The sequence below is a fragment of the Petromyzon marinus genome, chromosome 58, assembly GCF_048934315.1.
Source record: "Petromyzon marinus isolate PM22_M1 ecotype Great Lakes invasive population chromosome 58, UKy_Petmar_22M1.pri1.0, whole genome shotgun sequence".
NCBI lineage: Eukaryota > Metazoa > Chordata > Hyperoartia > Petromyzontiformes > Petromyzontidae > Petromyzon > Petromyzon marinus.
Genome location: NC_133724.1, coordinates 6,970,177 through 6,988,121, shown reverse-complemented (window position 1 = coordinate 6,988,121; position 17,945 = coordinate 6,970,177). Strand labels below are relative to the sequence as shown.

The 17,945-nt window shown below is 50.7% G+C and overlaps 1 protein-coding gene across 1 annotated transcript in view; it reads left to right on the top strand.

Annotated features, from left to right (window-relative positions):
- Nucleotides 1–622: 622 nt before the first annotated feature.
- HELZ (helicase with zinc finger) overlaps nucleotides 623–17,945 on the top strand; it is a 105,904-nt gene continuing 88,581 nt past the window's right edge. The window contains exons 1-2 of the mRNA XM_076052790.1: nucleotides 623–898; nucleotides 14,910–15,222. Coding sequence (XP_075908905.1) covers nucleotides 14,965–15,222 — 258 coding nt within the window. The 5' untranslated portion in view covers nucleotides 623–898; nucleotides 14,910–14,964. The remainder of the gene's footprint in view (nucleotides 899–14,909; nucleotides 15,223–17,945) is intronic.

Here is a 17,945-nt window from a genome sequence, read left to right as displayed (position 1 = left end):
ATATTTACGCGATCTAACCCAAAAAAACTCTTTTATGGATGATATTGGTTGCGAAAGCCGACGTGTTAAATACGATTATCGTATCGCGATATCTCTCTTGTGGTGTATCGCGATATATTACGATATAATATTATATATAATATATTTTAATATATATATTACGATATATCGCGATACGATACGCAAAGCGTATAGGAATCGACAACGGCTAAGATTCAGAATGCCTAAAATCAACGTCGCGGAAATCGATTCCGAAACACACCGGTCACGTATTGAACCAACGCTACGTTATCGATTATCACGGAGAATCGATTCGAACGACTCAACTTCCGGTCGAATCGATTTGACTTTCGGTTTTGCCGGAAGTACAGTAGCTGGGGGAGGGGTTTGGGGGGTGTTGATGGGGGGGGAGTTGGTGGGTGGGGGGGGGTTTGGTGGGGGGGGGGGTTTGGTGGGGGGGGTTTGGTGGGGGGGGTTTTGGTGGGGTGGGTTTTGGTGGGGGGGGCTGTTGGTGGGGGGGGGTTGGTGGGGGGGGGTTTGGTGGTGTTCATGGGGGGGGGGGGGTTGATGGGGGGTGGGGCGAGGGCGAGGGGGCGGAGCTACCCACGCCTTGCCCCACCGGTCTGAGGCGAGCCTACGGGAAGTCGACAAGCGGCGCTCGCGCGGGGCACGCCGGGAGATGCCCCTGGCCCGTCTCGCATTGCGCGCGGGGGTCGCTTTGGGGGCAGCAGCAGCGGCAGCAGCGGCGGTGACTGTGGTAGCAGCAGCAGCAGCAGTGGTTGAAGAATGTGATGAGGCTGATGATGATGGTGAAGATGTCGCACTGAAGCCGAGGGCCGAGGAGGAGTGAGTGAGGAGGAGGAGGACGAGGAGGAGGAGGAAGAAGTCTAGCGAACAGGTTGCGTGTTGCTTGCTCGGCTCTCCCACACCCCACCCACCCACCCACCCCCTTCCTCGACTGCGCCGCAGCAAAAGACGGCGGCGCGGTGGCGGTAGGGGGGTACGGAGTCCCCCTGACGTGGTCGTGGCGCTCGCTTGGGGTTGTTGTTGGTGGTTGTTGTTGTGGTTGTTGTTGGTTGTTGTTGGGGTAGTGGATTTGTTTTGAGGTGGACGAGGTGGGGGGGGGGGTGGACGCTTAATGTGTCGAGGCCCGCGTTGGTGGTGGTGGTTGTTGTTGGTGGTGGTGGTTGTTGGTGGTGGTGGTTGTTGGTGGTGGTGGTTGTTGTTGGTGGTGGTGGTGGTGGTTGTTGTTGTTGGTGGTTGTTGGTGGTGGTGGTGGTTGGTGGTGGTGGTGGTTATTGGTGGTGGTGGTTGTTGGTGGTTGTTGTTGGTGGTGGCGGTTGTTGTTGGTGGTGGTGGTTGTTGGTGGTGGTGGTGGTGGTTGTTGGTGGTGGTGGTGGTGGTTGTTGGTGGTGGTGGTTGTTGGTGGTGGTGGTTGTTGGTGGTGGTGGTTGTTGTTGGTGGTGGTTGTTGGTGGTTGTTGGTGGTGGTGGTGCCCTTTGGCTTTTGTTGTTGAGTTGTGAAGTAAAAAGGGGGGAGGGGGAGACGGGGCTGCTCTGCCACCACCACTGTCGTGGTTGTTGTTGGTGGTGGTTGTTGTGGTGGTGTTGATGATACAGCTTAGTGCATCTGCCAGTCATCTCAGCCAACCAACCCCGTGGCATCTCCTGGGGTCTGTCCCGTGACCTCCTGTCAGCACTCGGCACTGCACGTGGCCCTCAAGTGCACCCAGCCTGGCACGGGGCGCCGCGGTGACGTCACCGTCACTTCGCGGCCAATGGCGGTTGTGTTGGTGGTGGTTGTGTTGGTGGTTGTCGTGATGGTTGTGTTGGTGGTGGTTGTGGTTGTTGTGGTTGTGGTTGTTGTGGTTGTGATGGTTGTGTTGGTGGTGGTTGTGTTGGTGGTGGTTGTGTTGGTGGTGGTTGTGTTGGTGGTGGTTTTGTTTGTGGTCGTTGTGTTGGTGGTGGTTGTGTTGGTGGTGGTTGTGTTGGTGGTGGTTGTGTTGGTGGTGGTTGTGTTGGTGGTGGTTGTGTTGGTGGTGGTTGTTGTGATGGTTGTGTTGGTGGTGGCTGTTGTGATGGTTGTGTTGGTGGTGGTTGTGTTGGTGGTGGTTATCGTGATGGTTGTGTTGGTGGTGGTTGTATTGGTGGTGGTTGTCGTGATGGTTGTGTTGGTGGTGGTTGTGTTGGTGGTGGTTGTGTTTGTGGTCGTTGTGTTGGTGGTGGTTGTGTTGGTGGTGGTTGTGTTGGTGGTGGTGGTTGTGTTGGTGGTGGTTGTGGTGGTGGTTGTGTTGGTGGTGGTTGTTGTGATGGTTGTGTTGGTGGTGGCTGTTGTGATGGTTGTGTTGGTGGTGGTTGTGTTGGTGGTGGTTATCGTGATGGTTGTGTTGGTGGTGGTTGTATTGGTGGTGGTTGTCGTGATGGTTGTGTTGGTGGTGGTTGTTGTGATGTTTGTCTCGATGGTTGTGTTGGTGGTTGATCTGGGCACGGTCCCATCGGTGAGCTCCTAAGGCAGGCAAGGCTGCGATGGTTGGGTCATGTAGCCCGCATGCCCAGCCACCACATGCCGAAACAGCTTTTGTTCGCCCGGATCGAGGGGGCTAAACGGGCGCGGCACGGGCTAGAGAAGAGATGGAGTGATGTGGTACGGGAGGACGTGGAGCTGAGTGGACTTGCCGATGACTGGTACCAGCGGTGTCAAGATCGGCCTCTGTGGAGGAGGCTCGTGAAGGGCGCTACTGGGCAGTTGGAGGCAGTCGCCCTCCAACAACAACGGAGGGCGGAGGAGCGACGCTCACAACAACGAGCGGAGCGCCGGGTGACTAAAGCACAGCAGGTTGGCACAGTAGGGGGCACAGGTGGTGCACCAGCCAGTCATCTCAGTAAGTCGACGCATGGCACCTGGGTCTACCCCGTGACCTCCTGCCAGCGGGCGTTCGACACTTCACGTGGCCTCAAGGTGCACATGGCCTGGCACAAGCGTCGTGGTGACGTCACCGCCACTTAGTGACGAATGGTGGTTGTTGTTGGTGGTTGTTGTGGCTTTTGTGATGGTCGTGTTGGTGGTTGTTGTGGTGGTTGTTGTGGTTGTTGTTGTGGTTGTTGAGATGGTTGTCGTGTTGGTGGTTGTTGTAGTGATGGTTGTGTTGGTGGTGGTTGTTGTGGTTGTAGTGATGGTTGTGTTGGTGGTGGTTGTTGTGGTTGTTGTGATGGTTGTGTTGTGGTTGTTGTGATGGTTGTGTTGGTGGTTGTGATGGTTGTCGTGTTGGTGGTGGTTGTGATGGTTGTCGTGTTGGTGGTTGTTGTGATGGTTGTGTTGCTGGTTGTTGTGTTGGTGGTGGTTGTGTTGGTGGTTGTTGTGGTGGTTGTTGAGATGGTTGTCGTGTTGGTAGTGGTTGTTGTGATGGTTGTCGTGTTGGTGGTTGTTGTGGTGGTTGTGATGGTTGTCGTGTTGGTGGTTGTGTTGTTGGTGGTTGTGATGGTTGTGTTGGTGGTGGTTCTGGTGGTTGTTGGTGGTGGTGGTGGTGGTGGTTGTTGTCGTGTTAGTGGTGGTTGTGACGGTTGTCGTGTTGGTGGTGGTTGTTGTTGAGAGAGACGGAGCCGCTCTGCCACCTGTCGAGGTTATCGGTGGTGCTGGTTGTGTTGTGGTGAGAGTGGTTGTGGTGAGGGTTAGCAGGTGTTGTCGTTGTGTTGTGGTGAGAGTTAGCAGGTGTGGTGGCTGTGTTGTGAGAGTGAGGTGTGGTGGTGGTTGTGTTGTGGTGAGAGTGGGTGTGGTGGTGGTTGTGTTGTGGTGAGTTAGTTGTGGTGGTGGTTGTGTTGTGGTAAGGGTTAGCAGGTGTGGTGGCGGTTGTGTTGTGGTGAGAGTGAGGTGTGGTGGTGGTTGTGTTGTGGTGAGAGTGGTTGTGGTGAGGGTTAGCAGGTGTTGTCGTTGTGTTGTGGTGAGAGTTAGCAGGTGTGGTGGTGGTTGTGTTGTGGTGAGAGTGAGGTGTGGTGGTGGTTGTGTTGTGGTGAGAGTGGGGTGTGGTGGTGGTTGTGTTGTGGTGAGAGTGAGGTGTGGTGGTGGTTGTGGTGAGAGTGAGGTTTGGCGGTGGTTGTGTTGTGGTAAGTTAGTTGTGGTGGTGGTTGTGTTGTGGTAAGGGTTAGCAGGTGTGGTGGTGGTTGTGTTGTGGTGAGAGTGGCTGTGGTGAGAGTTAGCAGGTGTGGTAGTTGTGGTCAAGGTTAGCATGTGTGAGGGTGAGGAATAGCAGTTGTTGTGGTGAGGGTTAGCAGGGGTGAGGGTTAGCAGGTGTTGTGGTGAGGTTTAGCAGGTGTTGTGGTGAGGGTTAGCAGGGGTGAGGGTTAGCAGGTGTTGTGGTGAGGGTTAGCAGGGGTTAGCAGGTGTTGTGGTGAGGGTTAGCAGGGTTTAGGGTTAGCAGGTGTTGTGGTGAGGGTTAGGTGTTGTGGCGAGGGTTAGCAGGGGTGAGGGTTAGCAGGGGTGAGGGTTAGCAGGTGTTGTGGTGAGGGCTAACAGGGGTGAGGTTTAGCAGGTGTTGTGGTGAGGGTTAGCAGGGGTGAGGGTTAGGTGTTGTGGTGAGGGTTAGCAGGGGTGAGGGTTAGCAGGGGTGATGGTTAGCAGGTGTTGTGGTGAGGGTTAGCAGGGGTGAAGGTAAGCAGGTGTTGTGGTGAGTTCGGTGTTGTGGTGAGGGTTAGCAGGTGTTGTGGTGAGGTTTAGCAGGTGTTGTGGTGAGGGTTAACAGGTGTTGTGGTGAGGGTTAGCAGGGGTGAGGGTTAGCAGGTGTTGTGGTGAGGGTTAGCAGGGGTGAGGGTTAGCAGGTGTTGTGGTGAGGGTTAGCAGGGGTGAGGGTTAGCAGGTGTTGTGGTGAGGGTTAGCAGGGGTGAAGGTAAGCAGGTGTTGTGGTGAGTTAGGTGTTGTGGTGAGGGTTAGCAGGTGTTATTGTGAGGTTTAGCAGGTGTTGTGGTGAGGTTTAGCAGGTATTGTGGTGAGGGTTAGCAGGTGTTGTGGTGAGGGTTAGGTGTTGTGGTGAGGGTTAGCAGGTGTTGTGGTGAGGGTTAGGTGTTGTGGTGAGTTAGGTGTTGTGGTGAGTGTTAGGTGTTGTGGTGAGGGTTAGCAGGTGTTGTGGTGAGGGTTAGGTGTTGTGGTGAGGGTTAGCAGGGGTGAGGGTTAGCAGGTGTTGTGGTGAGTTAGGTGTTGTGGTGAGTGTTAGGTGTTGTGGTGAGGGTTAGGTGTTGTGGTGAGGGTTAGGTGTTGTGGTGAGTGTTAGGTGTTGTGGTGAGGGTTAGCAGGGGTGAGGGTTAGCAGGTGTTGTGGTGAGCTAGGTGTTGTGGTGAGTGTTAGGTGTTGTGGTGAGTGTTAGGTGTTGTGGTTAGGGTTAACAGGGGTGAGGGTAAGCAGGTGTTGTGGTGAGTTAGGTGTTGTGGTGAGTGTTAGGTGTTGTGGTGAGGGTCAGGTGTTGTGGTGAGGGTTAGGTGTTGTGGTGAGGGTTAGCAGGTGTGAGTGTTAACAGGTGTGAGTGTTAACAGGTGTGAGTGTTAACAGGTGTGAGTGTTAACAGGTGTTGTGGTGAGTGTTAGGTGTTGTGGTGAGGGTTAGCAGATGTGAGTGTTAACAGGTGTGAGAGTTAGCAGGTGTGAGGGTTAACAGGTGTTGTGGTGAGTGTTAGGTGTTGTGGTGAGGGTTAGCTGGTGTGAGCGTTAACAGGTGTGAGAGTTAGCAGGTGTGAGTGTTAACAGGTGTGAGGGTTAGCAGGTGTTGTGGTGAGCCAGGTGTTGTGGTGAGGGTTAACAGGTGTGAATGTGGTTGTGTTGCCACAGACGAGGCGATGGAACGATATCGCGACTAAACACGACTACCGTTGTGGCCGTTGATTGTTGCCTGCAGCTCCATGTACCAAAACAGGCGTGTAAGCCTGCATTATTGGCGCCAACATTGTTGTACTGCACTTCTGTGCTGTCGCGTCTGCTGCTGCGCTCCCTACTTTCGCTGAACCGGACTGCCAATCGTTTAAAAGCCTAGTCAAACCATTCCCAACCGCATGGTGTCGGCAGGGCCACATCCAGCAGTGGATTTACCGGTGTATTTATTATATTCTTGGTTCTTTTGGTAAAGTCACGTAGAAGGGGAAACAATAAAAATATAAAACAATAAAATTCTCACGACGTTTCGACTGCAACACAAGCAATCATCATCAGGTGTGAAACCCACAGCAAATTTTCTTGCTGTGATTTTCACACCTGATTATGATTGCTTGTGTTGCAGTCGAAACGTCGTGAGAATTGTATTGTTTTATATTTTTTATTATTTTATTGTTTCCCTTCTACGTGACTTTACCGAAAGAACCAAGAATATGCATCCCTGCAGTCACGAAAGTTTTAAATCAAAAGTGTATTTACTAATTCATTGATTTCTTATCAGCATCAGCCGGGTAATCCATCGCTGGATGCAGGGTGGGGGGGGCTGGTGGTCGGTGGGTCGGGGCTGTGTTGGTCAAGTGGGTTGTTTGGCCATACTTCACCACGCCGGTCAGTTGGGGGTTGTGGTGATGTGTGGCGGCGTTCCTAAGCTGTGCACTGGAATTCATTCGAGCCGGAGTCTCATCTCGGCCAGCGAGCCGCAACAAGAATTTAAATATTTTCCACACCCCGGCATATCGCGTCGAGTATGCTCCTCGCTTTGGCTGTGGCTACGAATCGTCACGTGCCACCTCATTTGCGGCGTACCGGCGACCCGGAAAACATTCAATGAGAAATTAAGTTCTGGTTTGTGTGTGTGCATGTCCCTTTTTATTATAATAATGTTACTATTTTTATAGTGTAGCGGTTAGCGCGCCGTGCTGTCAACCCGGCGGCCTGAGTTCGATTCCCGTTCACGGCCAACGCCGGTCGACGATTGTCTGAACCGGTCCTGGGCCTCCCCTAGGTCGACTCGGGCCTTTAATGCGTACCCGGTGTGGTGTAAACTGGCGTGGTGCTGGCCACCCACACCCCCTCGTGTGCCGTTTGCCGGCCTTCAGAGGTGTTCGCTAACAGGACTAGGCCCCAACAGCCTATACCGACTACACTGGGGAATATTTGTCGTTGTGTGTGTCCGCTTTATTATTACGATAATAACGATAATGTGAGTAGTGTTATTATCAACGCGCGTGGCGAAGGCCGTTTTTGCCGATCCATTGCCGGACGAGGGGCCTTCCACCCGCGCAGCACAAGTAATGGGTGTTGCTTGACCATACTTCACCACTCTGGTCGCTGCGGGTTGGCGAAATGCGGGCTTCGTGGGGCGTGTGACGGCGGGTGGTGCAGTTCCAACGTTGGGTTCGATTTTACTGTCGTGCACCCTTTGTTGCTCATATTAAAGGTTTTTGGTGTAGGTCGCGTTTATTTATAAATGTGTCGTAACCCTCCACCACCCGACACGGCCAATCAGCAAAAAAGTGTCACGTTGACAAAAGACAAATAATTCACTACTTTAGCCCACCTGTGTGTTGAAGAGTGAATCCACATTTACAGTTTGAGTACGACGTTTCGCTGGTAAATACATCCAGCATCATCGGGCAATTCGCCAGAATGGTAAAGCCCTCGCCTGCTCCCGGTCTTAAATAGAGCAGCAGGGTGACGTCATCACTTAACTCATATCAGGTGCAGTGATTAGAGGCGGAGGGGGGGGGGTATTGTAATTATATAATCGATTATATTCCGTCGCCCCCACATTGGCCTGCCTGTAACGACAACAACCTGTTTACGCACTGCGGTTGGGAACTCGCTATCCACAGAGGCTCGGAAACCCCGCTCAGTTTCCGGGATCCGACGAGGTCCCGCCGCCGCGGTCTCGGTGATTTGGCGACGAGCATCGTCGTTGATGGCAGCCGCTCGCGATGACAAAAGATGTGCCGCAGCAATCGTGGAAAGCAGAAGCGAGAGAAGAGTGCTTGAGACAAAAAAAATAAAACCTGTTTGTGCTGCTGTACTTCTACGCTCCCCGCATCCACGCTCCGTGCCCTCGCCAAACCCGGGCACGGCGAAGGGGGAGACCACGGCGAGCGGTGCATTGACCAAGGGCCGCGGGTGATACTACACATGGTAACAGCGGTATCACGTTTGCAAGAGGAGGTGTACATTGAATTACGGTGAACGTATGGCGATTACCACGATAGCGATGCAATAATAATAGCAGCTGAAGTGAAAACCAACGTGCGATACAACAATATCTTCGATGTAAATAAAGACCTGAATCCGTGGGTATGTGTCTCAAAAACCTGCCGGGTGCTTCCCGACAATGTAGAAGAAATCTGTAATTTGGTGCATAGGTAGCTTTTAGGACAAACAAAAGGACCCCAAATGTAGATTTTTAAGTGCCCCATAAACATGTTTGTGCTTTGTGTCATTCAGAAACCGTTAAAAATATAGCATTGCGATTTGTTTTCATTTGATGGATCATTAAACAGGAAATACATTTAAAGGCGATGCTTTCATCCAGCAGCGGATATGCCACGACTGACGACGATGTTATTATAGCAGTGATGCAACGGTCACGATTGATGTGTTAAAATACAGGGACTCCTCTACTTACGAACATTCGACTTAAGAGGTTTTATAGATACGAACAAACCAGTTGCATGTTCAGCCCGAGAATCTCAAGTTCAACCGCCGCGCAATAGATGGCGGTGGTGGCATCTACATCTGCAGAACGTGAAAAACCAGTGGCATCTACATCTGCAGAATGGGAAGAACCAATGGCATCTACATCTGCAGAACGTGAAGAAGCAGTGGCATCTACATCTGCAGAACGTAAAGAAGCAGTGGCATCTGCATCTGCAGAACGTGAAGAACCAGTGACATCTACATCTGCAGAACGTGAAAAACTAGTAGCATCTACATCTGCAGAACATGAAAAACCAGTGGAATCTACATCTGCAGAACGTGAAGAACCAGTGGCATCTACATCTGCAGAACGTGAAGAACCAGTGGCATCTACATCTGCAGAACGTGAAGAACCAGTGGCATCTACATCTGCGAAGCGTGAAGAACCAGTAACATGTACATATGAAACTTATGGCGGGACCCCGAATAAATGGAAGTAAAAATCCTAATTAATTAATTGTTTTTTGGCGACTCCGTCCCACCGCGCACATAAACGCCGCGACCCACCTGGCGCGGATCATTCTGTTGTCTTGTCGTCCAAGCGCAGCGAGGAAGAATGCACAGAAGAAACAAAACTTTTAAACTTCGATTAGCGCATCGTGTAGAGCTCGTCGAGAGGAATAGATTGCCGTGTCGTTCGCCTTCAACAGACATAAAATGATGTCGCAATGCAGTTTATGCGAGAGCGAGGGGCTTATGGGACCCCGGGGTCCTGCCATCAGGTTCATATGCAGAACATGAAGAAACAGTGGCATCTACATCTGGAGAACGTGAATAACCAGTGGCATCTACATCTGGAGAACGTGAAGAACCAGTGGCATCTACATCTGCAGAACATGAAGAACCAGTGGCATCTACATCTGCAGAACGTGAAGAACTAGTGGCATCTACATCTGCAGAACGTGAAGAACCAGTGGCATCTACATCTGCAGAACGTGAAGAACCAGTGGCATCTACATCTGCTGAACGTGAAGAACCAGTGGCATCGACATCTGCAGAACGTGAATAACTAGTGGCATCTACATCTGCAGAACATGAAGAGCCAGTGGCATCTAGATCTGCAAAACTTGAAGAACCTGTGGCATCTACATCTGCAGAACGTGAAGAACCAGTGGCATCTACATCTGCAGAACGTGAAGAACCAGTGGCATCTACAGCTGCAGAACGTGAAGAACCAGTGGCATCTTCATCCACAGAACATGAAAAACCAGTGGCATCCATATCTGCAGAACGTGAAGAACCAGTGGCATCTACATCTGCAGAACATGAGGAACCAATGGCATCTACATCTGTAGAACGTGAAGAACCAGTGGCATTTACATCTGCAGAACATGAGGAACCAATGGCATCTACACATGCAGAACGTTTACCAGTGGCATCTACATCTGTAGAACATGAACCAGTGGCATCTACATCTGCAGAACATGAGAAACTAGTGGCATCTACATCTGCAGAACATGAAAAACCAGTGGCATCTACATCTGCAGAACATGAAGAACCAGCGGCATCTACATCTGCGGAACATGAAAAACCAGTGGCTTATACATCTGTGGAACGTGAAGAACCAGCGGCATATACATATGCAGAACTTGAATAAGAAGCAGTGACATCTACATCTGCAGAACATGAAGAACCAGTGGCATCTACATCTGTGCAACGTGAAGAACCAGGGGCATCTACATCTTATGGGATATTATAAAGCTATTAAAACCATTACCCTGTGTTGAGTGTACATGCTGTACAGCGCGTTTGTATTCGACAGGAGTAAAGTTGTACTTGCGAACAAATCGACTTACGAACAGACCTCTGGAACCCGACTCATTCGTAAGGAGTCAGAAGTCACTCTACAGCGCACACGAGATATATAAGAAAAGAGAGCAATTACCACGCTCACACCACCACCATAATAATCTTTCTATATATATAAAAGGGAAATTTGTGAATGTGTGTCTGTTTGAAATGTTTAGCGTACTTCCCAACATGCAACAAACTTGAAATTTGGCATGTGGGGTAGCTTCCAGACTGTACACAATGCAAAAAAGATAAAAATAGACTTGTATTTTTGGGGGGGGCGCAATAATGGATATATTTTTCACGGCAAGTGAGCGGTGATGTCACATCTGTGATGTCACCCGCATGTGGCATCGTCACGCAGTGTGCCTGCTGACGTCACGCATCCCCCCCCCCCACCCTCCGCGTAGGCCGTGTATTACCGTAATCCAAGAAAAGAATCCAAGTCTCGGGCGAAGCCGGGTAGTAAAGCTCGTTATTTTATAAAGCGCCTTTTGACAATGAAATAGCTCAACACTCTGTACACTGTATTCTATTATAAAAGCTCGGCGTTCTGTTTGTCCGTCAACTAAGTTAAAAAGATCCTTTCAGAAGGCCTGAAAGAAAAAAGTTATAGAGAGTCGGACCCCCACCTCTCTCTGGGGGTAAAAAGTTGATCTTGCCGCTTTCCAAAAATTGTTGATCGCCCTTCCCTCCCCATAAAACCATACAGTAAGCAGATGGACTTCTCCACAAATCTGGCTGTCGCCTGATGAAGCTGGTTGTAATTACTGGCGAAACGTTGTACTCAGATTGTAAATGTTGTGGCTTGGTTCTCCAACACATCGGTGTGCTGTACTAGTAACGAATTGGCACATTCCGTTTACGCGACAAACCTTACTTATTTGGCTGTGTAGGGTGGTGGCGGGTTTAACGACACATTTATATATGTTTACGCGATCTAACCCGTAAAACATCAGTTATGGATGATATTGGTGGCGAAAGCCTACCACGTGTTCAACTGAGTAAACCCTTGTTTATTCGACACATGGGGCTCTGTCCTTGCCGAATTATCCAATATTGCCAGTGCCTCCTGCCTCCAAATTTGTTTTCCAAAAATAATTTTCCACAAAAGCAACACTTACCGACGGTAACCGGCACTCCAGGCGAAGGAGGAGGATGTGGTAGGTTCCATGTGGAAGGTAACGGAGGTCGTGGAGGAGTGCTTAATGCACTTAATATGCGCTTAATGTAATCTATGTTCACTTTGTCACTAAATTATAACTGAAACACCAAATGACACTAACTTAAACTTCACGTGTTTCACTTAAACAATACATTTTTTGACTTGAAGACGACGTTACTCGACGCCTTTACACCACATTACGTGCCGTCCGGCGACATCAGCTGATGTGGCACTTCACCGCTGACGGCGGTGTCTGCAGAAGAATATCCAGAGGCTGATGAAGGCACCGCACTGGGGGCTTCACTGCTGGTAGAATGTGGCCTTACGCCTGGGTGGCGGTGGCGGGCCTAGTCGCTCCACGCGTTTATGCCGAAAATGGGCCATTCGTTACGGCAATTCGGCTCGCGGCGAATTGCGAATGCGCCGTGCCGGCCGAAAGCGCGGCCCCGCCGAGTTATCCCCAGTTACGAGTGATCAAATACCGAAATAACGAGGTGTTTTACTCTATTTGCCTACACACGCCCTATGTGCGGCAGAGCCCAGCTTTCTTTCGTGGGCAGGGGCTAAAATGAGGCGGCCGAAATTCTGGTAGCACATGAAAAAACCGCACGCCACAAGTTGAGAGTAAAATCCAGCGTAAGTATGGTAATCGATAACATATGCCACCACATTCGTGGCCGGCACGCGGACCGTCGCACGTATACAGGCCCTTGTGTCAATCCACTGCCGGATGAGCGCCTCCCCGTGCGGGTAGCGGGGGGTTGTTTCGACCATACTTCACCACGCCGTCCTCCGTGCTAGCCGGCGAGAGCACGCATCGTAGGCCCGCCACAATGCACCTGGGTTGTACGCTGCCCGTGTTGTCTCTGTGTGTCTCGACTGTTGACGCGTTTGTGTCTCTGTGCCGGTCGCGAAAAACTTCGCCACCTCTAAGCGTCGCCGTCGGGGCGAACTCGCGCGCGCGGGACGACGCGCCGGGAGCGGGGGGTGGGGTGCTCTTTAAACCTACTCGGCGCCCCTTCCTTCCGTGCGTGCCCGGCCGCGACCACCCCATCGCCGGGCTGGTGGGAGGGGGCTTGGGCGGTGGTGGTGGCGGGGACGGGGGGTTTCGGTAAGGGGCGGGAGCCCGGTGGCTTGCGTGCGTTACGGTGCAGCCTATTCCAACCGTTAAAAAGTGCACACTTTCTGCTGATGGAGAAAGAGGGCCCGGCGGGGTGTGGTTGGCCCCGTCGTCGGCGGGAGGCGGCGTTTCCTCCAACCTTTAAAAGCCTCGGGACCAGAGGGGCTTACAGTTTTTGTTTTAAGCTCCGTCAAAACCCACCCGCCCCCACTGCACGAAGCACGCGCGGCCTCCTCGTCAAATCGGTAGTCCAGAAGGGAAAGCTGTTAATGCGCATATTGAAAAAATTTACAGAAAAAGTTTTTTTTCTTCAAGTTTGTCACGTAAACAGGACATACCAGTTCGTTTTGAGTACAGCACACCGGTGTGTTGGAGAGCACGTGACAAACCTTACTGATTGGCTCTGTCGGGTGCTGGCGGGTTTAATGACGTATTTATATTTACGTGATCTAACCCCAAAAAAACCTATATTATGGATGATATCGGTCGCGAAAGCCGACGTGTTGAACGTTATTTTCTATGTCGGTCCCCGCTTTTAATGAGACGAATGAAATCCGTTGGTAAATTTCGCGGAGCGGTGCAAGGCCCATCGCGGTTTCGAGAGTGGCCCATTGAAGCGGACATCGCATAGCTACCTCTGAAGTCCCTCGTCCTCCTTCACGACGTGACCTCTGGTTCACACACAGTGGAGGGCGGCACTGCCCCACTCGCTCTGACCGAGAGCTGTGCTCGTCGCGTGACGCCCGTCAAGTGAACGGTCGCGCCGATATTTTTAATTCGCGCACTGGAGATGAGCCAAATTCAGTGCGGAGCCAAATTACATTTTGGCGGGTCCATTGTCTGAAGCCATCGGTGATTCGGCTGCGACGATAAACTCACTTAAATTTCGATTTAAAGCTTTCGTGACTGCAATGATTCATCTTCTTTGGTTCTTTCGGTAAAGTCACGTAGAATGAGAATAAAATAATAAATTGATAAAATAAAACAACACAATAATATTCTCACGACGTTTCGGCCACAACACAAGCGGCCTTCATCAGGTGAAGCGCTGTCCTACCAGACAGTCTCGTCCCTTCACCTGATGAAGGCCGCTTGTGTTGTGGCCGAAACGTCGTGAGAATATTATTGTTATTTTATTTTATCAATTTATTATTTTATTCTCATTCTACGTGACTTTACCGAAAGAACCAAAGAAGATAAACTCGCTGCATTGAAAAACCCAGTTTTTTAATCACAACTCGGCCCGTGTGGTTCCGCGGATCTCCCGTGTGAGTGTGTGGGTCTCTGTGGGTCTCTGCATGAGTGTCTGAGTCTCCGCGTCAGTCTATGTGCCTTCGCGAAAACTTACGGCTCTCTTGTCTGAGTCAACGGTGACCGGGCTGAGACAATCCTTGATCGCAGTCAGCGGTGGCAGCGGCTCGGCATTGCCTATTTTATTATCATATTCACAGTCCCACTTGCGCATGTGCAACGCGTCCAATCAAATGTCAAGGATTATAAGTTAATGCCTCTTGAGCTTAGCGGTGGTTGCCCGGTGGTGGGAGTTTGTGTTTGATCCAAGGCCGCTGCATACGGCAGTACACCTTTTGATGGACGTACACGTGTGTCTTTCCACGACGCTGCACACGCACAGCCCTTTGGTCTATCCACTGCTGGGTGAGGGCCTCTCCACGTCTTCCACAACTGCGGGGGTGGTTTGACCGTACTCGGATCGCGCAGCGCGTTGTGGGCCGAGTGAAATGAACTCGTGAGCCTTGTATGGCCCATGGGCCGTATGAAATGAATTCGTGGGCCTTATCTAGCCCACGGGCCATGTGAAACGAACTCATGGACCTTATCTGGCCCATGGGCGATGTGAAATGAATTAATTGGCCTTATCTGGCCCGTGGGCCATGTGAAATGAAGTAGTGGGCCTTATCTTGCCCATGGGCTGTAAGAAATGAAGTAGTGGGCCTTATCTGGCCGATATATCATATTAAATGATGATGTAGTGGAATTCATCTGGCCCATTGGCCGTACGAAATTAACTCGCGGGCCTTATCTGGCCCACGAGCCACGGGAAATGAAGTCTCGGGGCCATGGTTTTGCAGCGAGGCCTCGCAGCTGCCCACCATGCTGCCCTCTCGCTGCCCTGGCTCGCTGCCCTCACGTTCTGCCGCCCTACCCTCCCCCACCACCACCCTCCCTGCCGCCCCTCCAGGGTCGCGCGTTTTCGCTTCCGGGGTGGAGGGGCCGACGCGTGACCCCGCCCCGCGATGGCGCACCGGCTCTCGGCCCGCGCTGGCCGGGCGGCGGCGTGCTGGGGAGACGGCCAGCGGGGGGCCCGGGGCCACGGAGGCCACGGGGGCCCCGGCGGCGGCGGCGGTGGCGGCGGCGGCAGCGGCGGCGGGAGCCCCCCGCCGCCGGCTTCGCCCGTTCTGTCCTCCGCGGCGGCCGCTTCCCTGGCCTTGATGGCTGCGGAAGACAAAGCGATCATCTTCGATTTCAAGACGATGGCTGGCGGCCACCTGCAGGTTGGTGGGGGGTGGGTGGGGGGAGTGGTGACGAGTTGGCGCGCTACGGCTGGTTGCCACCGTCGGTTTGACGCGTCGTGGGCTCTCGCAGCCGACGTTATTCACGATAAAGGTTATTTTTTTTTCACAATCAAAATATTTATTTGTACAGCCCATTGGCCAGATAAGGCCCCACTGCGTAATTTCACATGTCCCGTGGGCCACAAGAGGCCCACGAGTTCGTGTCACACGGCTCGCAATGCCCTGTGCGATCGAGTACATTCAAGCCACCCCCCCCCGCGCGGTCATGGAAGACGCCATACTGGAGGAATCCGATGAGCCATAAAGCTCTTTTTCACAGATGTCCGGTTAGGGGCATGGTGTAAGAGCATTGCAACAACAAACAATGACAAAAACACGATAGGAGTGCAAAGTACAATAAAGGTGAAAAGATCACCCAAACACAAATACAACACTAAAGCAACCTCATCTGCCGCCACCCGATACAGCTGACAGGTAAGGTTTGTCACGTGAGAAAAACATGCGGATTGGTTATTTCCACCCACCGGTTGCGTGTTGGGAGAGTAAATCCACGACATTTACAATTTGAGTACGACGTTTCGCCAGGATTTACAATTGGCATCCGGCGACAGCCAGACTCGTGGAGCAATCCTGTTTAGTTTTTAAGTAACGACAAGTTTATATTTACACGATCTCACCCAACAAAAACCTCTTCGTGGATATTGGTCGCGAAAGCCTACGTGTTAAACTTTACATCCTTGATTATCGTCAAGGGACCGATATAAGTCCCAATGAAGTTATCATTTTTCAGCCTTGCTCCATCCACTGCTGGATGAAGAGCTGCACACCGCGTGGTTCGGTATTTGAGCAAACTGCTGTAGGACAATCAGTTCCAAAGACAATGCGTCATATGTTATCGGGGCATGTTTTGTTTGCATGTTCACCACAGGTACCGTGTGTGGTTAATGCAGTTACTTGATGCCTTGCAGAAGCTATCTTATTTGGTGCTTGAACATCTTAACACGACTTCTGTTTTATGGCCAGAAAGGGTCAAAACTATTCTTGTTTTTTCTTACGATGATGTGGTGGTGGCAAAAAAATGCATCGCCACCACCACACAAGAAATCGTCAAAACAGGGCACAGACTTTAAATCGGTGTTGCGTAATAAGTTCCGTGTGGTGCGGGTTCGCTTGGGCAGACTTATTATTATATATTTTTAAGGGTGATCGTCGTCCCAAATTCAATTCGGGTTATCGGAGTGATTGAACGGATACACGGTGACCATTGCACCTGTGCCTGAACGGACACAGATTCATGGCAAATGCTCGCCCGAAATCGCTCGCGTATACGTACGTTGAACATCTTTTGTACCATCTTCTTTGGTTCTTTCGGTAAAGTCACGTAGAATGAGAATAAAATAATAAATTGATAAAATAAAATAACACAATAATATTCTCACGACGTTTCGGCCACAACACAAGCGGCCTTCATCAGGTGAAGGGAGCGAGACTGTCTGGTAGGACAGCGCTGGAGTGAGAGAGCCACGTTCAGATCACGGCTTTTAAGCTGTGTGAGAGGAACAAAGAGCCTTGACGAAGGAATTAGCATAAAATTTAGCATTGAAAAGGCTGAATGATTAGCTTGTGACTGGTCACAGAAATAGCTATGTTAAAAGTTAAAGCATACACATCCGCAGAGGCACCCATTGTTAAAAGGAATTAGCATAGAATTTAGCATTGAAATAGCTAAATTAAGGCATTCGCTTGTAACTGCTACAGAAATAGTTACGTTGAAGTCAGAGCATACACATTCACCGAGGCACTTAGTACAAATCAAAACAGGAGAATTTAGCATTGAAATAACTAGGCGAATTTAGCATTGAAATAACTGGGTGATTTGCTAGTGACTGGTCACAGAAATGACTACACATCTGAGCTATTCACAGTGCTATATAGTGAACCAATAAAAACTAAAATATAAATTACCTTCATGTTATCAATAAACTCTATATTCTCCAATCAGCTAAGCTACCAACCATAAGTCGTTATATATCACAATGCTATATGGCGAAAAAATGGGTGGATTCTTACCCTCAAATTTCCGTACCACGGATAGCTACGGGCCCCGTTCAGACGGACGAGTTCGTCCATGGTCGGAACAGAGGCGGGGGAGAGAGACAGCTGCGAAGCCCTAGTATACTCCATGTTGTAAACCATACCATTAACCGTGGTGTGAGAGGTATTAAGAGGCAATGCTGGCGAAAGAGCTGCGGTCTGAAGGTCATCGTAAAATTACAATTAATTAAGAACAGAAATGATTTAACACATCTTTCCAGTGGTTACTAAGCCTGAATCCATCTTCTCGGTTGAAATTGTCTCTGTGCTTGTATATGTGAATGGCCTCATGAACGAATCTCTCATGGTAGCCAGTTGGTTTGCAAAGAACCTCCGTCTTGGAGAAGTCAATGTCATGTGAGCCCACTGAATTGTAACAGTGATCTGCCACGGCAGAGGAGTTCGTCTTACCGTGTTTCAAGTCTGCTTTATGTTCGCGGATGCGGTCCGAGATATGTCTTTTGGTTTCTCCAATGTAGCTACTACCACAGAGGCACTTTAGTTTGTAAACGCCCGGGTACTGTATGTCTGGAAGAGCATCTTTTACAGATGGAACTAAATCACGGATTTTGTGTACTGTGTTGAATCGGACCTGGATCTTGTGTTTA